This window comes from Chaetodon auriga, chromosome 12 (assembly GCF_051107435.1).
Source record: "Chaetodon auriga isolate fChaAug3 chromosome 12, fChaAug3.hap1, whole genome shotgun sequence".
NCBI lineage: Eukaryota > Metazoa > Chordata > Actinopteri > Chaetodontiformes > Chaetodontidae > Chaetodon > Chaetodon auriga.
The window spans coordinates 9,183,537-9,205,860 of record NC_135085.1 but is presented as its reverse complement, the minus strand read 5'-3'; the positions used below and the strand labels follow the sequence as shown (position 1 = coordinate 9,205,860).

Genomic DNA, 22,324 nt, shown 5'->3' with positions numbered 1-22,324 from the left:
TCTGCCCACAGTTGAGTTGCCTCTGGCAGGACTACTGCGTGCTTTGTGTGCTGGTTCTGGCCGCCGATCAGGGAAACCCCACAGTCTCTCCATGGTGAATGTCGAACGCCCTGCCAAGACCATTATGCACCCCTTCAATGGCCGTGAATAGCAGCACACTACAGTACAGAAGATTTCAGGGATGTGCAGTTCACTCAGGGCTACAATGAGAGACACAGATACTGACATTGGTTAACTGAACTAATCCCTGACATGGTTTCTCTGTGTTGTGTCTTTGACTCAACAACAAACAAAACAAATCCTGATAAAATGTGTCCTACATTGCACCGCACAGGAAATGCGAAAACAGTCGCTGAACAAAATTCCTTGACACAGTTAGTAAACTAAGTCTAAACAAGCATTACTCTAAAAGCCAGGAGATTATTCCACTTATTCTACAAATACTGATGTTGTGACTTTCTGTGGCTCAGTCAGTGACAGCAGGAGGCCTATCATGTACACATTTAACACTCTTAAATATGGGGATTAAAGCTCTTTTCATAATTTCACCACAGAGTTCATGTAAAACACACTTAACCACACTGACCTAATAATCTATAGGACACAAAAGCCAATCCTGTTTGCCATTCTCCTGAGCTCTTATGTCTCCTCCTGACACTGCTTTCCTGAGCAGAGCAATGACCGAACTATAACGTCTCTGACACCTACTCTGCTTAACATTTGCTGCCTAGTAGCCCCTCTGTAGTCAGTCTACGCTGTTTGTCAGATCAGTGTCAAAAATGAAAATCTAACAGGATTAGAGTTTAACTGCTATCTACATTTAGCACAGAAGAACATCTTTCTGTTAATTTAAAACCCATGCAGCGTTTCCCAGCACTCCCACAGTCCAGTGGCATATTGCAGTAGTGGATATCAAGATGAGTCACATCAGCTAGCAGGCAGCTGGCAGGCTTGCCGTATCAGCCTATGCCGTAATCTTACGATTAGCCTTCACTGATCCCATCAGGACTGCCTGGATCTGGGGTGCAAAGCCTAAAGGTTTATCCTGCAAGTTGGCCCTGCACTGCTCTGGCCACTACATGCACACAACACAAACGGGGTTCACTTACAAATGCATGGCACTCTCTAAACATTTTGGGTTTTTCTAATACTGATCATGCAGGGAACATATCCCAAACATAAAGCCCAAAGACCAGAGCTCATGAAGTCTATGCATGACTGTCCCCCAGTGACTGCCTGCAGCCCCGATGCTGTTGTGTCTCAAGGGGATGGTGGTAGTGAAATGTGTCACGGGGTCAGACCCAGAAGTTAAAGGGGCAAATTTTGTGGTCTTCTGACACCGAGGAAACAGGAGGGGGGGAGGGGAGGATTGGGCAGAAGCCAAGTGACATGCCGTGACAGGCTTCAAGGCTTCTTAAAGTAGGTAGGCACGGAAAGCACACAGGCAAACACTCATGCATTGTACCCACAAAGACGCACATGAGCGCATTCACCCAATGTGCACACACACCCACACAATTACATACCTTTCAAATGGTGGATGTAATGTCTGAAAAAAAAGCTGCCAACATCTCAAGACTACCATTTGGCTAGTTAAACAACGTTTGCATGCAACCTGCAAATGATCTAGACTTTTTTTGGCCAAAAATTGCTAATAAAGTCTATATGTGTTTGTCTGGAATACCCGTGCATACACATGTGTGAGTGTGTCTTCGTGTGTGTCTGTGTGAGCAGCCTGCAATGCCTGCTCTCTAGCTATAATCTGCTCCACCATGGCAGTTAGTTTAGGATGTTTCATGGGCACGGATTGGACACAGCAGAGAATTGTCTTACTGATGGGAAAAAGGAATGCTGGAAGCATTTACCTCCCTGACTCTCCATCCTTGGGTCAAAAGGGGACCAGCCATAAACGCCGGGACACCAACAGAGACGGACCTCTGACCATACAGACCTTGTTTCACTCTCCTTGCAGCCACCAATGTCAGCTGATGGAAGAGGCCCTGGTTGTTTAAATTTATAGCACAATGTCATTCTGTGTCATGACTGAGCAACAATGCATGCATTCATCCAACATGAATGCAAGAGGAGATAGTAAACCTGATAGAAAGATAGAAACAGCAGAATGTCTCATCATAAAATAATCAATTCTTTCTGCACTACATTCATTTTCAAGTCACTAATGTGTACAGGTGTTAAAACACCTGCTATTACCTCCCGTGTCCTCGATGGGATGATCTCAGAGAAGCAATAATTGCAAGTGACTGCAGTCAAGATGCCATTTTTGCTGTCGAACGTGTTTGACAAGCTCAACGAAAATATAATACATACTTGCCAACACGACAGGCTACCCTGTCACCTCTCAGACAAAAGGGCTTAAGCTGGGTGCTCTCTGGATGCCAAACAGCTGAGGACAGTTTAATTGTCATAAAACCTATAGCATGATGTCATTTCATTGCAACCCTTTCACTCACCAGTAAATTAGGACAAAATCTAAAGTGGTAATAAATGCTTAAATTCCTATTTTTTAACACAATGCACAACATATAAGGTATGAGTTAGATAATATTCTTATTGAATCATTAAAGCTAATAGACTAGGTTTTTCTTTTCCATTCATGCCCTGAAAGCTATTTTTCAGCTGTTACAGTGCAGCCTGAGGAGAGCTGAATGAAACGGGCTGGAACGTACCATTACACTTTAGAGGTTACTGATGTGGCGTCAATCAAGTATCTGCGAGTTTAACTCACCAGCTAAAATGTTCTCTCGCAGATTCTTCTTAAATATGCATCTTGTCACTTAACTATCCGACAGAAACGTGACTGGGTATGTTTTACATGACCACGAATCCTGCATGAAAATGTAATCCCCTACTGCAGCAGCGGGTTGGACTGTGCCAAGATGATGTTACGAACAGCCCTTTAAAGTCGCTCCACTTCCGAGATGAAGTAAAGTGGAGCTCCGTCGCCCAGCGAGAAGGCATGAAGCCACAGTCTGTCTCTCTGAAAAAAAACCCCAGGTAGACAGGCTATGTTGAGAAAAGACATTTGGAATTTTGGATGTTTTATGGACTCTGAATCGAAGGAGTTTCCTCTTTGTCTACATCTATGTAGGACGTGGCGTCTGCGACTGCATTGAAATAACCTAAATTAGGTGCATTTGCGGCAAAGGAAGCGTGCTTTTCTTAAAAAAAAAACCATATATATAATACGCGCAAAGACAACAGCAGCAACCTGGACTACTATTTTGAAACAGGAATGGTTTATCCTCCCGAAGGTTTATTCTACATCGAAATGGATCAAGCACCACCAGGTAAGTTAGGGTTAAAGGCAGCCATTGTCTGAACTGCGGGGGGTCGGAAAAGCTTTTCTTCGTTTTTTGCTTTCTTCTTGCGCTGGCATCGTCCTGTGTCATGTCACTATTTAAGCTGACATGTGACAAAACGCTGTGCAGGTGTTGCTAAAACGTTATAATGGCCATGCCCTGAGCGCCGCGCTCCCCCAGCGGCATTGCCCAGGCATGCATAGCGCAATTCACTTGCCAATTACGTAATACCTTTCGGTGGACCAGGCGCAGTGGCTTGCCTCCTTTCTTTTGTCCCGGCACATATGACTAACCCGGACGGCAATGCGTGGCCGTCTTGCACCTCCTGTCAAAGCAGCAGACCTGCTGAAGGCGTGTGACAGTGCGAAGAGAGCATTTGGTGAGGAAGAGAGTTGAGTGTGTGTTAATGAGCGCCGCATGAAACGAGCGCTTTGTTCTCCTCTGCAGCCAGCCGTGCTTAATTTGTGTGCTAGCTCTCAAAGTAGGCTAGAGGCAAGCAGGCTAGACGGCTCGTCTCATGACTGAACTCCGGCAACTCACCAGCACTTCATTTTTTATTTACATTTGTCATTTGACCTCCGCGCTGTTACACAGTCTTAACACTGTGTAACACTTGTGTTTCGTTTTTTCAGTCCTGTTGTGACTTATTCTAAAGACTTGCCTAGCTAAATTAATTTGGACTTAAGATAATTAGAATTAAACCATAATTTTACCCCCGTGCATTCATTACTGTAAGATAATTATTGATTAGTGCACAGTATGAACATGCTCTGTATTGTCCCTATAAGCTCTGTGTGACAGCTCCTGTGTCTGCTTATGAAGACCTTTCATGGACACAGATCCAGGCCATGCTGCAGCGTGACTGACTCCATATTTTTTATTATTCCACACTTAAATTACGTGGCTCTTGTCTGTACTGGTATGCGCATGTAGGTTTTGGACGCCAGGAGAGCTCCTTGGCAGGAGACGGAGGAGGAAGGAGGGGGGGGAGGAGGAGGTGTGCAGATTTAATTTTGCTGAGTTCAGGAGCCGCAGCTTTTCGTTTTGTGCCTGCCACTGTGCTGCTGCACCTGCCTTTTGTTTATTTTAAGGTCAGAAAAAGAGGAGAGCGGATGGTGGGAGAAACCCACATTTTCTCCTCACTGAGGGTGCTCTTGTATTCTCCCCAACTGCCTCATGAAAGGCACTTTTGTCCTGCAGTGAAATATATCGCCCTTCACCTCCTCTTGATGCGGTTTGCCCTCCTTTTTCATTTTTAGGAAAACGCTTAATCTTTCAGCCAGCCTCGCAGATTTGATTCCTTTAAGCTTGACGGAAAACTTAATCTGCAAGCGTGCAATCATTATTAAATGGGAGGAGTGGTCCAAGGGGCTCAAAATATAACTTATGGTTTATTTAATGGCTGTCATGCAGTGCAGGACAGCGCCAGAGGCTGCTGCAAACTTCAGGAGTTGGACTTCAATCTGCTGTGCAAGAGTTGCAGGCAATTGAGCGTGTAAATGTGAGAATTTCTGGAATAATAAAAGAAAACATATTTCACATTTGTTGACGGACGGTGCTCTGAAATGAGGACTAACTGTCACATTTCCTGTCTTAGTGCTGACCACACTTAAGATCTTGGTAATGATTTGGCAAGAGATTAACTGTTGGAAACATGCCTGGGCTTGTCCCCAGATCTTGACAGGCTCCATCAAGTCAGGGTCTGACAGAGAAAGAGAGTGTGTGTGTGTGCATGTGTGTGTGTGTGTGTGTGTGTGTGCGTGTGTGTGTGTGTGTGTGTGTGTGGTTTGTGGGGGGGTGAGGGGGGTGGTATACATTAAAAACACTGTATTTCCATAGCACACAAAAGGCTTAAGTCACACTGAAGGAGTCATGTTTACAGTGCTTCTCACAACAGATCAATGCAGACTCATCTCTTTCTAAGAAACTGTCTCGATCGCAATCCTTTGCATTTCATTTTCTTATCTCTCTCTCTTTCCCTTTTGCTTTCCAGCTCTCCCTCCCAGGTCAACAAAGCCAGTGTCCTCCACCATGAACAACAACTGCCTTTTGCCACCTGTGTATTCACTACAGGATGCTGAATGGTACTGGGGAGACATAAGCAGGTGAGGTATCTTGACTTGAACAGCCCCGTATCAAACAGGCCGAGGTGTGCTGGGCATGTGTCGTTTGATTGTTGAGCACATTGGTATGTTAGATCCGTTAACCAATAACTGATTTTCCCACAGGGACGAGGTGAATGAGAAGCTCCGAGACACACCCGATGGCTCCTTCATGGTGCGAGACGCATCCACAAAGCTGCAAGGAGACTTCACGCTGACATTAAGGTAAACAGAAGAAAAAGAGAGCTTGGTCGTCTCTGCCGGAGCGCTGCCACAAATGACACTTTATTTTACAGTCACAGTCTAATTTTGTGCTTTCACTCTCTCAGGAAAGACGGGCACAATAAGCTGATCAAGATTTACCACCGCGATGGGAAGTACGGCTTCTCGGACCCCCTCACTTTCACTTCAGTGGTGGAGCTCATTTGGCACTACCAACACCATCCGTTGGTGGAGTACAACGCCACACTGGACCTAATGCTCACCCATCCCGTGTCCCGTTTCCAGCAGGTTCGTGAGCACCATTATTTTATATTTTAAGAGCACAATGGCGATCAGAAGCCTGATAAAGCATTGGGGACTGTGCATATTAAAGGGTCATTTTTGCCTTCAGGTGAAAGAGGACACTGTCGATGTTGCTGGAAGGAAGCTGAAGGAGGTTCACAGTCAGTACCAAGAGAAGACAAAGGAGTTTGATCGTCTTTATGAAGCTTTCACAAAGACCTCGCAGGTAAAAACAAACTTCTTCAGTGAACTCTGGTGGTCTCTAATGTGTGTGCACACAGCAAAATATCAATCCTTTTCTAAACAGTAGAATTTACATTCATCAGTCTCCTGAGGCTTTTCTTATTGGATGTATTTTATGTGATGCAGGAGATCCAGATGAAGCGAACGGCAATTGAGGCGTTCAACGAGACGATGCTGATCTTTGAGGAGCAGTGTCGTGAACAGGAGCGTTATGGAGAGGAGTTTGAGAGGAACAATCAGTCTGATGGAGCCGATAAAGATCTGGAGAGGTACTTCATTACACCACGGTGCAGGAAATGCCACCAAAATGGAGTTTAAGTTGGGTAAATGTTGCCCATGTTTATTGAACTCTATTCAGACCTGTGACTTTTGCTTCCCCTCCTTAGCTTTCTGATAAATTACGAGAAACTGAAGTGTCGTCTTGGGGAGATCTACGACAGCAAAATCCATCTGGAGGAAGACTTGAGAACGCAGGTGGAGGACTACAGAGAGACGGACAGGAAGATGAACAGCTTGCGGCCTGACCTCATCCAGCTACGCAACATCAGAGACCAGTATCTCAAGTAAGCGGCGTCGGAATATTGTTTGTGATATCAGTGCAAACCCAGAAAGGAAAGAACAGAAGTCAGCCTCATTATTTTATGTAAAAATTAAACCTTTCTTCCACGTCTCCCCACAGCTGGCTTAATCACAAAGGCGTGCGGCAGAAACGCATAAATGACTGGCTGGGAACACAGAGTGACAGCCTGGATGAGTAAGTTTCAGTCGATTCTTTCTGGAGACGGTGTTTAAGAATGTAACTTATCAATGAAATGCAGAATTGTTACAGAGATGTTACAATACGACTCTTGTTTCTTCAGCACCTATGTGTTGAAGGGAGACGAGAAGAATTTGCCGCATCAGGATGAGACAAATTGGTTTGTTGGTGAACTGAGTCGGACGCAGGCCGAGGAGATGCTACAAGGTAAAGCTCCTGGAACATTCCTGATCCGTGAGAGCAGCAAACAGGGATGCTACGCCTGCTCCGTTGTGTGAGTATAACATTTTGGAAAGCAGCATCTGGAGAACAGATCTGACATGAATACTGCTAATGTTACAATGGCGTTGCATTGATTGATTTATTTTTTCTTTCTTCATTTATTCCAGCGTGAACGAAGAAGTGAAGCATTGTATGATCTACAGCACACCACACGGATACGGCTTCGCTGAACCATACGACGTCCACTGCTCACTGAAAGACCTTGTCCTGCACTATCGCCTGCACTCCTTAGCGCAACACAATGACGCCCTGGATGTTCGGCTGTCACATCCAGTACACGCCAAAGCTGCAGCCACGCCTTCGCAACACGCAGAGGAACACAAACTCTTACAGACTCCAAAACACACAGCGGGGCTCCCTCCTGCCGCTCCAGAGATGTAATCCAGCGGAAACAGACAAAAGGACATGTTTACTGTATCCTGCGAGAATGACTGCATCGAGGTGCAATGTGTAAAGTTTTGCACTACAGTGATTCCATCGGTTTTTTGTGAATGGGATTTCACAGATTGAAGTGGGACCGGAACTTGAATGTCAGCTTGAACTTTTTTTTTTTTTTTTTTTTTTTTTTCAAAGTGACTGTTTCAGCTTTTTTTTTTATTTTGTACTTCATTTGTTGCCATTTGTTTAATGGACACCTTTTCAGTAGGGATGTTGACAACCAGGAAATTGCTCACTGGCGTCAGGTGCTGCACCTTTGTTTGACTTTTACAACCAGAGTCGATGTTGCTAGAGATGTTCATTTCCCTAGTTGAAATTTATTCAGTTTCTTAAAATTTGACCAATAGGTTAGAAATATATTTGGTTACCGTGGAGTTATGTTTGTTCGTCATTCCTCAGCATGTGATGGAACGTTTTGAGTGGATTTCTTGCAGGCATCATAAATTATATTTAGCAGAGGTTTTTATTTTTTTTAAGACAATTTTTGAGTTTCTGCTTTATTTCGACAGGGACAGCTCAAGAGAGACAGGAAAGGCAGGGGAGTAAGAGAGAAGCCTCCTGTAGCTGAGAAATTATTTACCCAGGGGAAAAAGAGTTTAAACCTGAATTAATTTACCTGTTTTCTAATATCCACATAAGCACACAATGATAACCTCTTTCACTCTGATTTGCCCTCTCTCAATGAGTAAATTGAAATAAATGTAAATTTAACAGATTTTTGTTAGATTTAGTTGGACAGAGGGTGTTATATCTCATTTTAAAAGAATGCTCTAAGGTGGTTTATAATAATTAGACAATTAAGTCAATTAGCTATATGAAAATTAGACTCAACACGTGCTACTGAGTGGAAAAAAAAATTGTAAGATCCCTTTTTTTCAAGGAACTAACATAATGATTAAAAAATGTCTAAGATTCCGCATGTATGCGAACCTACCAAGAAAGCTAGGCTGCAAGCTAATAGAGTAATTCACAGGCAGAATTTAATAAAACATAAAGAATATTATGACTAGCAATCAAATTGGAGACAACACAGCCAATCAGAAATGACAGACTCAAGTTTTCTGGCTGTCTGGCATCGTATCACACTGTAACACTGTCAAGTTGACCAAGTGCACTGATGAACACAAGAGTGCAGAGCAGAGATGTTGAGAGCAAGAGGAACATGTAGCTACAGTCCAAGTATCTGCAAGCGCGCAAAGCATGGAAATTAGTAAAACGTAGTGATATCATTGTGCACCTATGTGGATAATAGGACACACTGTAATGAATGTGTTGGGCACACCATAGATTTTTGCTTGTTCAAGTCCAATAATTCTTTGTTTGAATGATACTAAGTTCTCTGCAAAATAGCAAAATATAATTATGTGCTTGTTCAAAATGTCCCATTGTGCGTTCAGGAATGGGGCCCAAAGATAACTCCATAAGTTACTGCTATGTAGTGTATTTGTGAGGAGGAAAATGGTTCTGCATACAGGCTGTTTCCGTCATCAGTTTGGTGGACCAAACCATTCTTGGGTAAATACCACGTGTGAATATGTGAAAAGTCGTGGTGCAGCTTGACAGTTTGCCCCTTTCTTAACAGACATTCATATACAGTGGATAATTATGTAGCATTAACATCCTGTAGAATACCATTGTATGAGCATACTCAATGTAAAACCCATTGACCAGAGCACTTAATAGTGAGCAAAACTACATCCCTGTTAAGTCCGGTAATTGCATTTGGGCAAGGGTAGGGCAATTTATGTACACCTGCTGATGTGCTGATCAAAACATAATCTGAAGTACTGTATGTTATATTCTGTTACTCAAAGAAGTATAAGCTTTTTGTATTCTATATATATTTTTTCTATAAACATGCCACAAGATGAAAGCTTGAAGAAAGTGCAATCCAACAGTATTTCTATTGTTGCAATGTATGACGACGATGATGATGGTGGTGAAGGTAATGCTGTTATGAGAGGTTGACATTTGCCACAAAAATGCACTCTCTTTGGTGGTGTCGGTATGATGTGGCCTCCGATGTTTGTGTGAACTGCCAGAGGTCCGGAAGTATCCTGCCTCCATTACTTGAACTGTGGCATTGCTCGAGCTATGAATGTTTTTCATGACATGCCGCCTACATAGCTTAAGAGGAAAGGAATCCATGTTGAACTTGGCACATTTTTCAAGTTTGAGGACAATAGATACTCTGTACAGAGAAACTGTAAAATGTATTTCTGAGGTTGGTTTATGGGAGGAGGGCGATTAAGCCTCTTATAAAAAATATAACTCCACTGGGGGATTGAGGAAACTCCTCGGGTGAAGCTAAGCAATGTGAGATTCTGACCTTTTTCTTGCTGAAAGACAATAAACTGATGAGGGTTTTGTCAACTTACATAATTCATTGCTTTTTTTCAATCTGTTGCTTTCACAGTCTAGATTATCTTTTATCATTTAAGATAACCATGTAAAAAGGGTTTAAGAGCTCATTTTTCCAAGTAATGTGGGTAGAAAAATGACCCAAATACAAAGCGTAGAAAGTGAGATGAGTAGTTATCTAAAACATACCGGCTGTCTCTAGTGGAGCCATTGTCCGATGATCTTATTCCTCGGGTCAGCGGAGATGGGAGGCAGCCAGGGCACTGGAGGACACACTGTGGACAGATGGAAGAGAAAGGAAGCGATAAAGACAATGGCAGGATATGCACAGGCCCTTTCCCTGCTCAGTCTGGCCGCTGTTGAGTCACTAGAAAACAATCTTATCAGACATACTTCACTATGAACGTGCTGTCATTTCAAACAACTTTTTTTTGAAGCTCCTGTGAAAGGAATGCTGCTCCACTGTAAACATTTGGCACCAGCCAGCAAGAGTTTTGTCTCGCACAGTCAACACCATTGTTATCGGCTAATTACACAAAATTAATGTCTTCCAAATATTCCACTTCAACGGCGTCTACAAAGAAACACCTCGGATATAGCGGCCACCATGATGAGGATGCTGACCCTGGGTGACACCACCATTGGCCCTTCGTGATCAGCGCAACAGGTGGCCTGTTTCAACCATCACATAAGGTCTGTGTTAGGCAGGGATTAATGAGGTGCAGGGGGAGGGCAGGGATGTACTGGGGGAGAGCCTCAGTTCCAGGCCACGGATTACTCCCTCTTACCTGTGTCAGCACAGAGCGCTGGTGGACGGGCAGCGTGCGAGCTCTGCTCTGGATGGGCCAGATGTAAGGGAGATAGAGAGCGAGGACAGACTGTACCAGGGCTGAGTCACAGTCAGGCTGCTGCATGAGTGTCTACAGTCAGGGAGAGGGTGGGTAGGGAAAGTGTGTGGGGTGGACAGACAGGAAAAGAGGGGGACAGGAAGGAGTACTCGAAATATTTCTATTTCCTGTACAGAACGGTATAAAACTGAAGGCTGGAAAGGTCAGGCTGGTCCTCAGCCTGGTTTCCTTTAACCTGAAGTACACTCCCACCTGGCTTTACCCCAAAGCTATTTGCTTCGACAGCACTTTAGTTAACACTGCTCAGTCCCATTTGCCTGAGCTTCAGACATATTACAGTCCCTCTCTACTTGTCCTCCCTTTCAGGAGTAGAAGTCGCACGGTTAAATTCAGTCACTTTGCTTTATAGTTCTCAATTTAAATACGGGCGGGAGGGGTGGCAACAGGACGAATTACCTTTGGAGTCACGCCTAAAATACACACACCATCAACTGTCTCGCAGGCTTTCAGAAATGAGGTTTTTGCTTTCAGTTCAGCCGCAGCCAATCGCGTCTCTCCTCCCCTCTGTCTCCGTCCGATTCCACCGTTTCCACGCTACCATACCAGCCAATGGGAGGCCGAGAATGTGCCGAGTGTCGGCCAATCAGCGTGCAGTTGCTATGTTGGAGGCAGAATCGATAAGAGATTTTTTTTTTCCGCTCTCTTTTTTACTAGCTCACATTATAGCTGGCGTATAGGCTGAAGGCTACAGACACTGTTGCCTGCCAAGCACCATGTAGGCCACGGACTGAGCCATTAAAGATACCAGCCCTGCATCTTCTTTGAAGACTATCTAATGCCACTACAAATAAAAGCTAACAATTTGTATGTCTGTAGTGTATGTATCTCTCTCTCTCGCGCTCTCTGTGTGTGTGTGTGTGTGTGTGTGTGTGTGTCTGAGGTCATGGAAAAGCTGGAAAATTGAAGTGGAAAAATGTTTTAAAGTTGAGGAATCATGGTAAATTATGCACATTAAACAAGTCTTAGAATGGAAATGATGTTAATGTTTGTACAAACTCTTTTTTCCCCTTTAATATCTTGGCCATAATTTTTAGGAATAGCCAAAATAACATGTCTGATTACTTCCTGTACTGTCCAAATTTGATTAAAATAAAAGTTAAATAGAATAAAACAATTTTACCAAGCAGTAATAGGATGTGAAGATGTGTGGTATCACTTCATACTTGTTTGCTGGATGCCTCGAGCACTGAAATGATCATGTATTATCTTGGTGACCTCTGGTTACAGTGACGGGAGGCTCAGACCACACTAAGATGAGAGGTGACTCTAAGCCAGCTCTTACAAGCGGATAACATACAACTGCTTGCTGACAAAAGATTCAGGAGAAATGCCAATCCAGATCCACAACCAAATCAGATTTGCAGATACCAGCTTAGGCCAGAATAGAAGATGATCTCACCTCCTTGAAACAGGTAGAACAGGACTCAACCCTAAAATAATAACTTTCCTTTTTCATGAATAGCCAACGATTTGCATCAGCCTGTGATTTACACATTACATTGTACTTGTATTTTTCAAGGAAAAAAACCCTCACTAATGGTTTCAGCTTTAATAAACGAAAGGCCTCAGAGTCCCTCACGCTCTCAGGACAATCTCATTGCGGGAGTTCAGCTCTCAAATAGATTAAAAAAGAAGCGACGGGCACATGGCCAGTAAACCAATGTGGCACAGGCTTGACAGACACCGGCTCCAGTGCAGATGGCAGAGAAGCTTGAGAGAAAGCATAATACTGTCTGTACACTGTAGGTGAACTCAGCCAAGATAAGGAGCGGTTACTCAGTTCACAAGTCCTGTCAGGTGAGGACAGGAGCCTCGTCTGGCAATGCTAGAACAAACACGTACGCGATATAACAATGCATCTACAGTGTGTTTGGAATAAGAAGGAAACAGTATTATTAAGATGAAATAAAATACCCAGTATTTTTTACAGGATTAGTAATGGGCAATATTATGGAAATAATAATAAAACTCTCACCGCAGAGTGCTGAAATTACTTGTTTTGTCTTATCTGGTATGATTTAAAGTCAGCCATAAAGACTTAGAAAACTCTGAACTCTACCTACTCTCATAAGAACCCTTAAGCTGTCAGTTTCATCTCATGATGTTTTTCTTTCCTGGTGAAAGCAACGTCTAGCCAGAAGACAGGGCCCTGATGAAAAAGTCAGACATATCCTGCACTTAAAACAGAATGGTAATTATGGTGACCACTTTCCATAGGACGACCCTCACACTATTTACTTTTTCTCCCACTGCACGGGAGATTCTGAGAGTCAAGCAAATGCCATGCTCCTTATCACCACAGAGGAGAGACATGGTGATCAGTGAACATAACTATCATGTTCACAACAAGCAAAAATGTTGTCTATAGGAGGAAAAAAGGCAGAGACTACAGTCATGCCTAGCACAAAAAAAGCACAATCACATTGTAACAGAACCATGTTCACTGAAAGAAGTCTGCATCACGACATTCAAATTCATTTTAGCACCTCACCTACTTATTAAAACCTGTTTTACAAGAGACACCTGCCCAGGCAGCAGCATAAAGAACAAAAGGCACAGAAAAAGAGACACGTTCATATTACAAATGAAACACACAAAGCCTAAGCACGAGGGATGATGCATGGCAATTAAGGATCATTTGAAGGATTTAGAGGCCTGTTTTCTTTCTCTAGTAATGAGGTCAATAGCTATGAACAACCAGCCACAAATGTCTTATTAATATCAATCATTTAAGACAACTTCTGATGGACAAATTATCATGGAGAACATGCATGCTCCTCACCAGCATGTATCATCCATTGACAGAAAGGAGGCTGTTGTCAGAGTATAATGAAACACCAATGAGGCTCCTCAATCACTCAACAGCACTGATAACTCACGACTGCTAAGAATAGGCGACATAATGTGATTAACACATACAGTAACTCAGGCTTGTGTGGAAAGTGACAGTGATCGTGCCACTTCTGAGGAAAAACTTGTCTTGTTTGAGGATGAACAACACTTTCACCGTCCGCATTTTCATATTGTTTGGTTCTCTGTCGGCATGTTAAGACTGATGCTTAGATGGAAAGATATCACATTACAGGTTAAAACACTGCTGAGTTCAAGTTTAATCACGGAGGGATCTATGCTGGACGTTGACTGTGAAAATATTTGATGTCTGGATTTTTAAATTCCTTCTGAGATATTTGGCTAAAAAGGGGAACATTAAGGCGACAGAGTTTTTTTTCAAAGCTCACTCAGTTCAGAGGGTGAACTTTGCCTTTATATTGGCTTGTTAAGAGTCCATTTAAGCTGTATCCAATAAAGGAATTGTTCAGCAGAGATAATGGCCATGGTGGATGCCCTTTAGGGAGACAAAACACTGGACATTTAACAATACAGGGCAACAAGAGGGAAAACCAAGCAATTGTGCTGTACAAAGGGTTGCCAGGTTGGCACATATCTACCTTTGAGTGTTAACTGGCCAACGTCGGCGCTGCCACATACTCACATTCACCACTGACTGTTTAAATCTGGATGACACATTGAAATAGCAGGAAATACAAGTCAAGTGACAGTTACAGGACTTTTTCCTGTAACTGTCACACGTGTTTTTTTCACCTCAGTTCAGTGGACCAGGCAGGTTTAATGGGCCCATGCAGTGCTAGAGTTCTGTATGTAATAACAGGTTTCCAACATAATGTTTAAACTAATTTGATGTCAAGCTACTGATTAACATAAACTGGACAACCCATTGCCACTGTCTATGAGTAGGCTAGGTTGTAGGCTTGGCTGAGTCCCTAGTGGAAGAGGTTGCAGCCAACACAGTGGAGGATAGCTACATCTAAAATTATCATTCTGATGGGGGCTGACATGCTAAGAATACTATGATAATTTACATGGTAGGTTTCTGTGGCTTGTTGTCAAGGACTTTTATTTGTTTAGCTGTTTGTTCAAAGGCAACACTGCCATCTGGCGGCGTGTGTCATAACAAATTTGAACTGAATTCTTGGGCAAACTGAGCTAAAATGAGAGCAAAATAATATAATAATGTTAAAACAACACGACATAAGCCATACGTTTGTGTAATTTACACTTCTGTTTCTCAAGAGAGTCAACGAGTGTCACTGACGACACAAACTCACACAAGGTGCAACATTATCGGGGATTGGTTAGTCATGACTGGAGCTTCATCTACCAGACCAGTGCAGTCGATCCAGAAAAAAAGGATTGACAGTCTGCAGGACGACGGAAGTTGCCTGCATCCTTCATCAGTGAACTTATGGGTAAGTCGCGGCTATAAACAAGATGAGTTTTGACATTTAATGTCTATAGATGGACGTTATTCTCTGTGAGTAGTTTTTCCTCTGAGCAGCGCTTGGTCGAGCAGTGAGGCGGTTTGATTTCAGTTGAGCATTTTAGCTACTGATGAAGGTGATGGTTGAATCCACCCCGCCGAGCTGTCTGTCGGCTAGCGTCCCCGGCTAACTGCGACGGCAGGTGCCTTTTTATAGCCCATACAGCAGCGGAGTAATGGACAGTGAATGCACCAGTGTGTCATAACATGAGACTGTCAAGAAAATCCGCTTGTATGCGTTCATCGCTGATTACATTGCCGACATTGCCTTAGTTCTGTGTTGTTACACAACCATGAAGTGAGTCAGTGACTCTGTGTTTTGGTGTTTATGCAATCTGCTCTTGTGCCTTTCAGGCCTGTTTTATGCCGAAACTCACTAGAGATGAGGTTTTGGGAATACCGGCCTCCATGTTAACGCAGAGCCGCCCCCACTGCCATGTCCTCCACCTCTGTGTCCAAATCCACTTGTTGTGGTGGTGATGCTACCATGGCGACCCAGGCGTCCGAGCAGGCTCTGCTGGCCTCAGACCGCTACGCCAGACTCATCCTGGCCCAGATGAACAAGATGCGGCTCCGCACCGACTTCTGCGACGTGGGGCTGAAGGTTGGCGGCCGCGTCTTCAGGGTCCACCGACTGGTGCTCGCCGCCAGCAGCCCGTACTTCGCCGCTCTGTTCTCCGGGGGGATGAGGGAGGCGGATAAAGAGGAGGTGCAGATCCTTGGAGTGGAGACGGAGGTCTTTGAGGTTCTGCTGGACTTCATATACACAGGTCTGCATCGATCCCGATACCCCAATCATCGTGTTGAGTGAATTCTGTCGGATTTTTGAACCATTTTCTGAATGGAAATGTGCTTTTTGCTGTCAGGGGTGATCAGTGTGACAGTGGAGAATGTCCAGGAGCTGATGGTGGCAGCAGACATGCTGCAGCTCAACGAGGTGGTGTCTATCTGTGGAGAGTTCCTCAAGAGCCACATGGACCCGTCCAACTGCGTGGGCATCTTTCAGTTCCTGGAGCAGATTGCCTGCATGGACATGCTGGAGTTCACTGAGAACTACATCCATGTTCACTTTCTGGAGGTATGAAATAATAACTGCATGTATGTCATTTCATCTCTCTGCCAGCACTCAGCTGTTCAGCTTCAACTCACACTGTAATTTCCAAGTTCGATCCTCAGTGATTGCTTCTACCTCCTCTTAGGTGTGTGTCACAGATGAGTTCAGGGGCCTGTCGAAGGATCAGCTGGTGAGGCTGCTGAGGAGTGAAGAGCTGAGAATTGAGGATGAGTACCAGGTATTCACTGCAGCCATGGACTGGGTTCTCCAAGATGTGGCGAAGAGGAAAAAACATGTAGTGGAGGTGCTGGAGCCAGTCCGCTTCCCTCTGCTTTCCCCACAGAGACTGTTCAAGTACATAGAGGGTAAGCAAGGCGTACAGTGTAGCACTCTGCTTTCATATTTTACATCCTTTTTTATTCACAGTGACAGTATTGCTGTAAAATTGATTAAATGATTCATTGTAAACATTCAGAATTTTTCAACAAAGGTATTACAGATTTCAGCCTGCGGGTGGCGCTGCAGACTCTGCTGAAGGAATACACTGAAGTCACAAAGTCTCCCAAAGAAAATAAGATGTACAGTCAGCTGCAACCGGCCAAGATGAGACCCAGAAGAAAAGCCAGGAAATACCTCTATGCCATAGGTTTGCTTTCAGATCTCTTTCTTCAGTATAGAAAAGTAACCTGATGAATTCTGGTCAGTGAAGGCAGTGTAAGTGACGGTCCTAATAAGAAATATCAGAGATGCTAACTCTCAGGCCTTCGCTTGTTTCCTCGTGGCAGGAGGCTACACTCGGCTGCAGGGCGGCCGATGGAGCGACAGCCGGGCGCTGAGCTGTGTGGAGCGCTTCGACACCTTTAACCAGTACTGGACCACCGTGTCGTCCCTGCACCAGGCCCGCAGCGGGCTGGGGGTGGCAGTGCTGGAGGGCATGATCTATGTGGTGGGAGGTGAGACAGCTGAAGCTGTCTTGTGTTTATGTTCAAGCCTAAAAATTAATGAGCTTCAACGATCTTCATTCTGACATGGAATTGTTTTGTTTTTTTCACCAGGGGAGAAAGATTCGATGATTTTTGACTGCACGGAGAGGTACGACCCGGTGACCAAGCAGTGGGCCGCTGTGGCGTCTCTGAACTTTCCTCGCTGTGGAGTCGGCGTGTGTCCCTGCCACGGAGCTCTGTATGCACTTGGTAAATGCCACAGTAACACAAGCACCATGTTTAACCAAAATTCATTCAGCACAAACTGATGGCTTAGTTTTAAATGGGCACTCCACTTGTTTCACACTTAAAGATCAGTTTGCTCGTCATGGTCAGAACAACTCAGCCTGTAAAACAGCCATGGAGTGTACATGACAAACGTTGGCAGTCAGGGAAGGTTTAATGAAAGATGCTGTTGAGTTGCATTATGGGAAATGTAGGATTCAGTGTTTTTGGACTTTGGCCCCTACTAGGGATTAAAAGACCCTCTTTTCTGTTTCTGCGCAAGTCCCCCAACTCTGGGGAAGTATAATAAGATATTGTACCTTTAAGCACAGCCAGAAAACAAACAAGCCATCTTAATAAAACATGGTAAAAATGATGATAGAACAGTGAAAAAAGAGAATTAATCACTAATTTTAGCACTAAGGTGTTTAAAAACAGGATCAGGCGCTGATCTTGAAATAAAAAATGCTGACTTTGCGAAAAAGTTATAGCTGAAATTAATCAAACCTCTCTGCTTCTGAAAATAACCAAAAATGTAAACAAAAGGAAACAAAATATTACAAGTACACATCCAGAAAGACTGTGATCGACTCTCATCAGTGTCAGAACTAAACAGCACGGAGAACAAAAAGCAAGTTAAACAACTTCAACCAACTTATTCTGTGAAATGATAACAAACGAGTCAGTTTTAATTGATAACTCATGACCAGTGTCTTGGGAAACTTCAGACCAAAACCACATTCTGTCGACTGTGCGGTGCCTCTTTAGGTGGTTGGATTGGCTCTGAGATTGGGAAGACCATGGAACGATACGACCCAGAGGAGAACAAGTGGGAGGTCATCGGCAGCATGGCGGTTCCTCGCTACTACTTTGGCTGCTGCGAGCTACAAGGTGCGTTCCTCCCTGAAAAATACATTCATGTAATCCAGTGCAGCTCTGAAAGCTCTGAACCAAATGCTGTCCTCTCTTCCAGGGTTCATTTATGTGATTGGAGGAATCAGTGACGAAGGAATGGAGCTACGCTCGGCCGAGGTGTATGACCCCATCTCCCACCGATGGAGCGCGCTGCCCGTCATGGTCACACGTCGAGCCTATGTTGGCGTCGCCTGCCTCAATAACTGCATCTACGCGGTGGGTGGCTGGAATGAGGCACTGGGTGCGCTGGAGACGGTGGAGAAGTACTGTCCAGAAGAGGTAAAGTGCAGGAAGTGTTACTCGCAAGATTAACGAAAAACCTTTCTGTGACAATTAAGTTTGAGTAACATCTGTGTTCCGACGTCCTCCTCGCCTCTATCTGTCCGTCTACAGGAGAAATGGATTGAGGTGGCGCCGATGTCTACAGCTCGTGCCGGCGTGTCAGTGTCAGCGGTTAATGGGCTGCTGTACGCCGTTGGGGGCAGAGCTGCCAGCAGAGACTTCTCTGCCCCAGTGACGGTGGACTCTGTGGAAATCTATGACCCTCACCTGGACACTTGGACCGAAGTCGGCAACATGATCACCAGCCGCTGTGACGGTGGACTGGCCGTGCTCTGATAGCCAGGAATATCAGCGCCTCAACCATCCCGAAACTGCATAAACTGGAGAAAAGCTGCACCTTAAGAAACACAAAAAGTGTGTTTCCTGTCTCAAGTAGGCCAATGAGACAAGTTTTCTTTTTTATTTGTCCAGAACATGTGACATTCACTGAACATAAGAACATGACAGCAGATCTAAAACTAGCTGCCGAAACTGCTTCCGCTTACTGTTGTGTCTCTATTTTCAATTCACTAAATAATTTTACAGGACCATCAGAGTGGCCACACACTCGTTTTCCTCGTTTGTGTACAGACAAAGCGACCCTTGTGATGAGGACATTTTTTCACTGCCGACTTATTTTCTGGATGAAGTGTTCGAGTCCTTTGGGGACTATGAACTCTGTTCTTAGATAAGATGTGAAAACACTGATTTTTTTTTTTTTTTTAGTTTGTTTTCGCTTTATTTTTCCACAAAGAAAAGAGAGGTTTGAGCTGAGTGCATTGCTACTTGGAAGATTTCTCAGACCACTTGAGTCTATTTAATAATGGGACCAAAGTTCCACGGTAAGTGATTTCTGTAAATAACTGGACACTTGAACAGCTCACCACTGTGCAGTTATCGCTCAGTAATTTTCACTGGATCCTCTTTGGATATATGACACTGTAAATAATAGTGCCTCTTAGTCACCATTTATCATTTCACTCATCAGTGAGTGAAATTAATTCAATTTACATTTCAGCTTTCCGATGTTGAGTTGCATAACTAAAAGATAATGCACATGTTTAGGGACGTGTTTACCTTCTTTCTGCTAAGTTATCATGTTTCCCCTCCGGATGTTGAAGCTCATCACATTTGCCTGCTGAGTGGAGCCGTTGCACAGTAACAGTATTTCCTATCATGTATTGTTATTCCTTGGCAGATAACAGAATATTAATTGTGACACAACAGTAATATCTTTTATTGGTTGATTTCAGACTTAATAAACTTCAAAGGAGTTAAGTGCCTCCCTGGTGTACTGAGTGATGGTATGAGTGTGTTTTAGGTCAGACGAGCATGATTGCAGTCTTTGCCTGAAAACGGCATCTGTAAAGTTGCTCTATGGTTTGGAAAATTAGACTAAAAGGACTCTCCACTGCAGACATCACACTGAATCTGCGCATGACAAACACCTCCTGAGCGGACTGTAAATGTTTGTAACAGAGGACTTTCAGCACTGCACAAACAAGCTACAGTCGCAATATTTGCTCTGTTCGATTACATTTGACATCTCACTGGATAAGTGGCTCCTTGTCAAATGAAAGGGTACCTCTGAGTACAATCTGTTGTCATCAACTCACTCTGAACGCGGTTCTGTTATCATCTGTTAGGCTGTACAGCATCAAGGCTGTTTGGCACAGATGTGGCACACGTCCAAGGCAAGAGCTCTGCCACTGGAACTCAGCACTCATGGATATACACCGAACATTTCCATGAAATGTAAAACTCACTGTGATACATGCTAACACTGAGGGTTGTACTGATGCAGTGTTTAGACCTCTGTATCCTGTACTTTAGCTCCACAGAACAAAGTCATTAAAGAAGCAGGAAGGTTGAGGGTGTTTGGGAACTTTTAATAAAAGAGCTCTTCTGTATAATTCATCTTTAATAGATGAGAAGAGTAGCTTAGAAACTCCCACAAACAGCTGTTCATGCTTTCCTTCAGCTGTGGCTTGGACATGTATCATTGTGGAGTCACAACAATGGAAAGCAAAGGTATGCAAATACTCCCAACGTTTCTCCATTGTGTCAAATTTGCACATGTAAAATCCCCATATTCAAAAACATTGTATTCAGGGTACTTTTTGTCTGGTTCTCCGAGCAAAGAATAAGATTCCACAAACGTTTTCTGATAAATGTTTCATTCTTTTCAAAGTCGGTCTTGTTCTACATTTGGATATTTAATCTTGACCCTCACATATTCGACATTTCTGTGCCCGTTTTGCAACTTGCAAACTGTTGTTACTCAGTTTCTAAGTTATATGCCACACATGAGTCCCATTTGTTCCAAATCAGTTCCAGATCTCTTTGATCTTCTTCTCAGGACAGAAACGTTTAATTGTAAGAGTAACCACAAGTGAGAAGGTGGCGACAAGAGTGAGGATAGTTCGCATGGCTTTGAACCAGGAGGGGTAACCAGGCAGCAGCGTCAGGTCATAGTGCAGAGAGAGACCCAGGCCCATAATGACAATCAGGGCTCCCTCTGTAATGTTGTCCCAGCAGAGCAGTGCCAGCCAGGCCAGAAGTGAGGGCACCACACTGTTGCCCAAGTTCATCCAGTCAGGCTGAGCAGGACTACCAGCAGGGATGGCAAACCCCCAGCGGGCACCTCCAAGGAAGGAGACTATAGAGGCTCCGTAGACCATTTGAGCATATGCCACTTCAGGGTAGAAGGACTGCATGGCAGCCATCAGGAGAGGGGCAGACACGAAAGGGATGAGCCCAGAGAAGCCGAGATACAGAGCTGGTTTGGGAGCCTGGGTGAGGGCCCTCAAACTGAACCCCCCTTTGCTGTCGGCTCTCTCGGAGGTGCCTCGTGAATCCCCGTGGCAGAGGCGTGAGGCAGGCCAGCTTACAGGCCTGATGCCCAACAACCTGTTGGTGGAAGTTTGTCTGGGTGGAATTAACGCTGAGGAGGCTTGAGAGTGAAACAGCAGCGGAGCTTTCGTAATGTAGTCTGGTGCTCTGGTTATCTGCTGAAGACATCTCCATACTGGAACCTGAAAGCATAATAACCACAGAAGTACATAAACATCATGGTTTCTTCATGCTACTTAACGCTGGCACATACAATTCATCTGTATTTATTAATAAGCAACCGGTATGGCTCATTGGTCAAATTTTCGCTTTCTTACCCCAGAAATTATGCGTCTTCCAGATGCAAATCTAATCATTTCCAATCTAAAAAGACACGTCGTTAACTGGTTATAAAGTACTCCCAATAAGAAAAGGAATCTGGAGTTTTATCTATGATATAACCAGGCTAACGTGTTACTAACAGCTAGCATTCAACCTCTAATAGCCACTTGCTCAACCTGACGCAATACAAAGCTATCATACTGCAATAACCTACAGATGTTACCTATATATTTCCTTTTAGTTGTTTGTCATTCAGTTGTTCGCTAGAGCTACTATAAACATAAGTACGTATCATTAATAGTTCCAAAGTTAACGATAACTAGCTAAAGGTCGTTTGCTGATTGCCATTCAATTGGTGCTCGATTAAATGCCTGTCTCCTGATGTTGCCAGAAGGTTC

General features: G+C 44.0%; 3 protein-coding genes across 5 annotated transcripts; 2 read left to right on the top strand and 1 right to left on the bottom strand.

The window, feature by feature from the left end:
• Window positions 1-2,930: 2,930 nt before the first annotated feature.
• Window positions 2,931-10,028, top strand: LOC143329319 (phosphatidylinositol 3-kinase regulatory subunit gamma-like). Its single transcript, XM_076745156.1, has 10 exons — window positions 2,931-3,308; window positions 5,314-5,425; window positions 5,549-5,647; window positions 5,752-5,932; window positions 6,036-6,152; window positions 6,296-6,438; window positions 6,556-6,732; window positions 6,849-6,923; window positions 7,030-7,200; window positions 7,316-10,028. Exons 1-10 carry the CDS (start codon window positions 3,254-3,256, stop codon window positions 7,587-7,589), a joined length of 1,404 nt encoding a protein of 467 aa, XP_076601271.1. The 5' UTR covers window positions 2,931-3,253; the 3' UTR covers window positions 7,590-10,028.
• Window positions 10,029-15,087: 5,059 nt separating this feature from the next.
• On the top strand, window positions 15,088-20,035 carry ipp (intracisternal A particle-promoted polypeptide). 2 transcript variants are annotated; one of them, XM_076745418.1, is made up of 10 exons: window positions 15,088-15,183; window positions 15,609-16,024; window positions 16,121-16,332; window positions 16,454-16,673; window positions 16,808-16,954; window positions 17,094-17,261; window positions 17,364-17,501; window positions 18,285-18,407; window positions 18,490-18,710; window positions 18,825-20,035. In XM_076745418.1, exons 2-10 carry the CDS (start codon window positions 15,691-15,693, stop codon window positions 19,047-19,049), a joined length of 1,788 nt encoding a protein of 595 aa, XP_076601533.1. In that variant the 5' UTR covers window positions 15,088-15,183; window positions 15,609-15,690; the 3' UTR covers window positions 19,050-20,035. The 2 variants fall into 2 exon arrangements, with proteins under 2 accessions (XP_076601533.1, XP_076601532.1); XM_076745417.1 differs by having other exon boundaries at window positions 16,799-16,954.
• Window positions 20,036-20,620: 585 nt separating this feature from the next.
• Window positions 20,621-22,299, bottom strand: LOC143329498 (transmembrane protein 69-like). Of its 2 annotated transcripts, XM_076745420.1 has the most exons (3): window positions 22,150-22,226; window positions 21,923-21,968; window positions 20,621-21,787 (listed from the first exon to the last, which is right to left on the bottom strand). In XM_076745420.1, exons 2-3 carry the CDS (start codon window positions 21,959-21,961, stop codon window positions 21,080-21,082), a joined length of 747 nt encoding a protein of 248 aa, XP_076601535.1. In that variant the 5' UTR covers window positions 21,962-21,968; window positions 22,150-22,226; the 3' UTR covers window positions 20,621-21,079. The 2 variants fall into 2 exon arrangements, with proteins under 2 accessions (XP_076601535.1, XP_076601534.1); XM_076745419.1 differs by having other exon boundaries at window positions 21,923-22,299.
• Between the last annotated feature and the right edge of the window lie 25 nt (window positions 22,300-22,324).

Excerpts from the sequence above, each read along its gene's own strand:
- ipp (XM_076745417.1), top strand. The coding sequence starts at position 15,691 with ATGTCCTCCACCTCTGTGTCCAAATCCACTTGTTGTGGTGGTGATGCT. Across the intron at positions 17,262-17,363 it reads CATGATCTATGTGGTGGGAG|GGGAGAAAGATTCGATGATT; the intron begins GTGAGACAGCTG and ends TTTTTTCACCAG. Across the intron at positions 18,408-18,489 it reads TGGCTGCTGCGAGCTACAAG|GGTTCATTTATGTGATTGGA; the intron begins GTGCGTTCCTCC and ends CCTCTCTTCCAG.
- LOC143329319 (XM_076745156.1), top strand. The coding sequence starts at position 3,254 with ATGGTTTATCCTCCCGAAGGTTTATTCTACATCGAAATGGATCAAGCA. Across the intron at positions 5,648-5,751 it reads GACTTCACGCTGACATTAAG|GAAAGACGGGCACAATAAGC; the intron begins GTAAACAGAAGA and ends TCACTCTCTCAG. Across the intron at positions 5,933-6,035 it reads CCGTGTCCCGTTTCCAGCAG|GTGAAAGAGGACACTGTCGA; the intron begins GTTCGTGAGCAC and ends TTTTGCCTTCAG.
- LOC143329498 (XM_076745419.1), bottom strand. The coding sequence starts at position 21,961 with ATGATTAGATTTGCATCTGGAAGACGCATAATTTCTGGG. Across the intron at positions 21,788-21,922 it reads GAAGACGCATAATTTCTGGG|GTTCCAGTATGGAGATGTCT; the intron begins GTAAGAAAGCGA and ends TTATGCTTTCAG.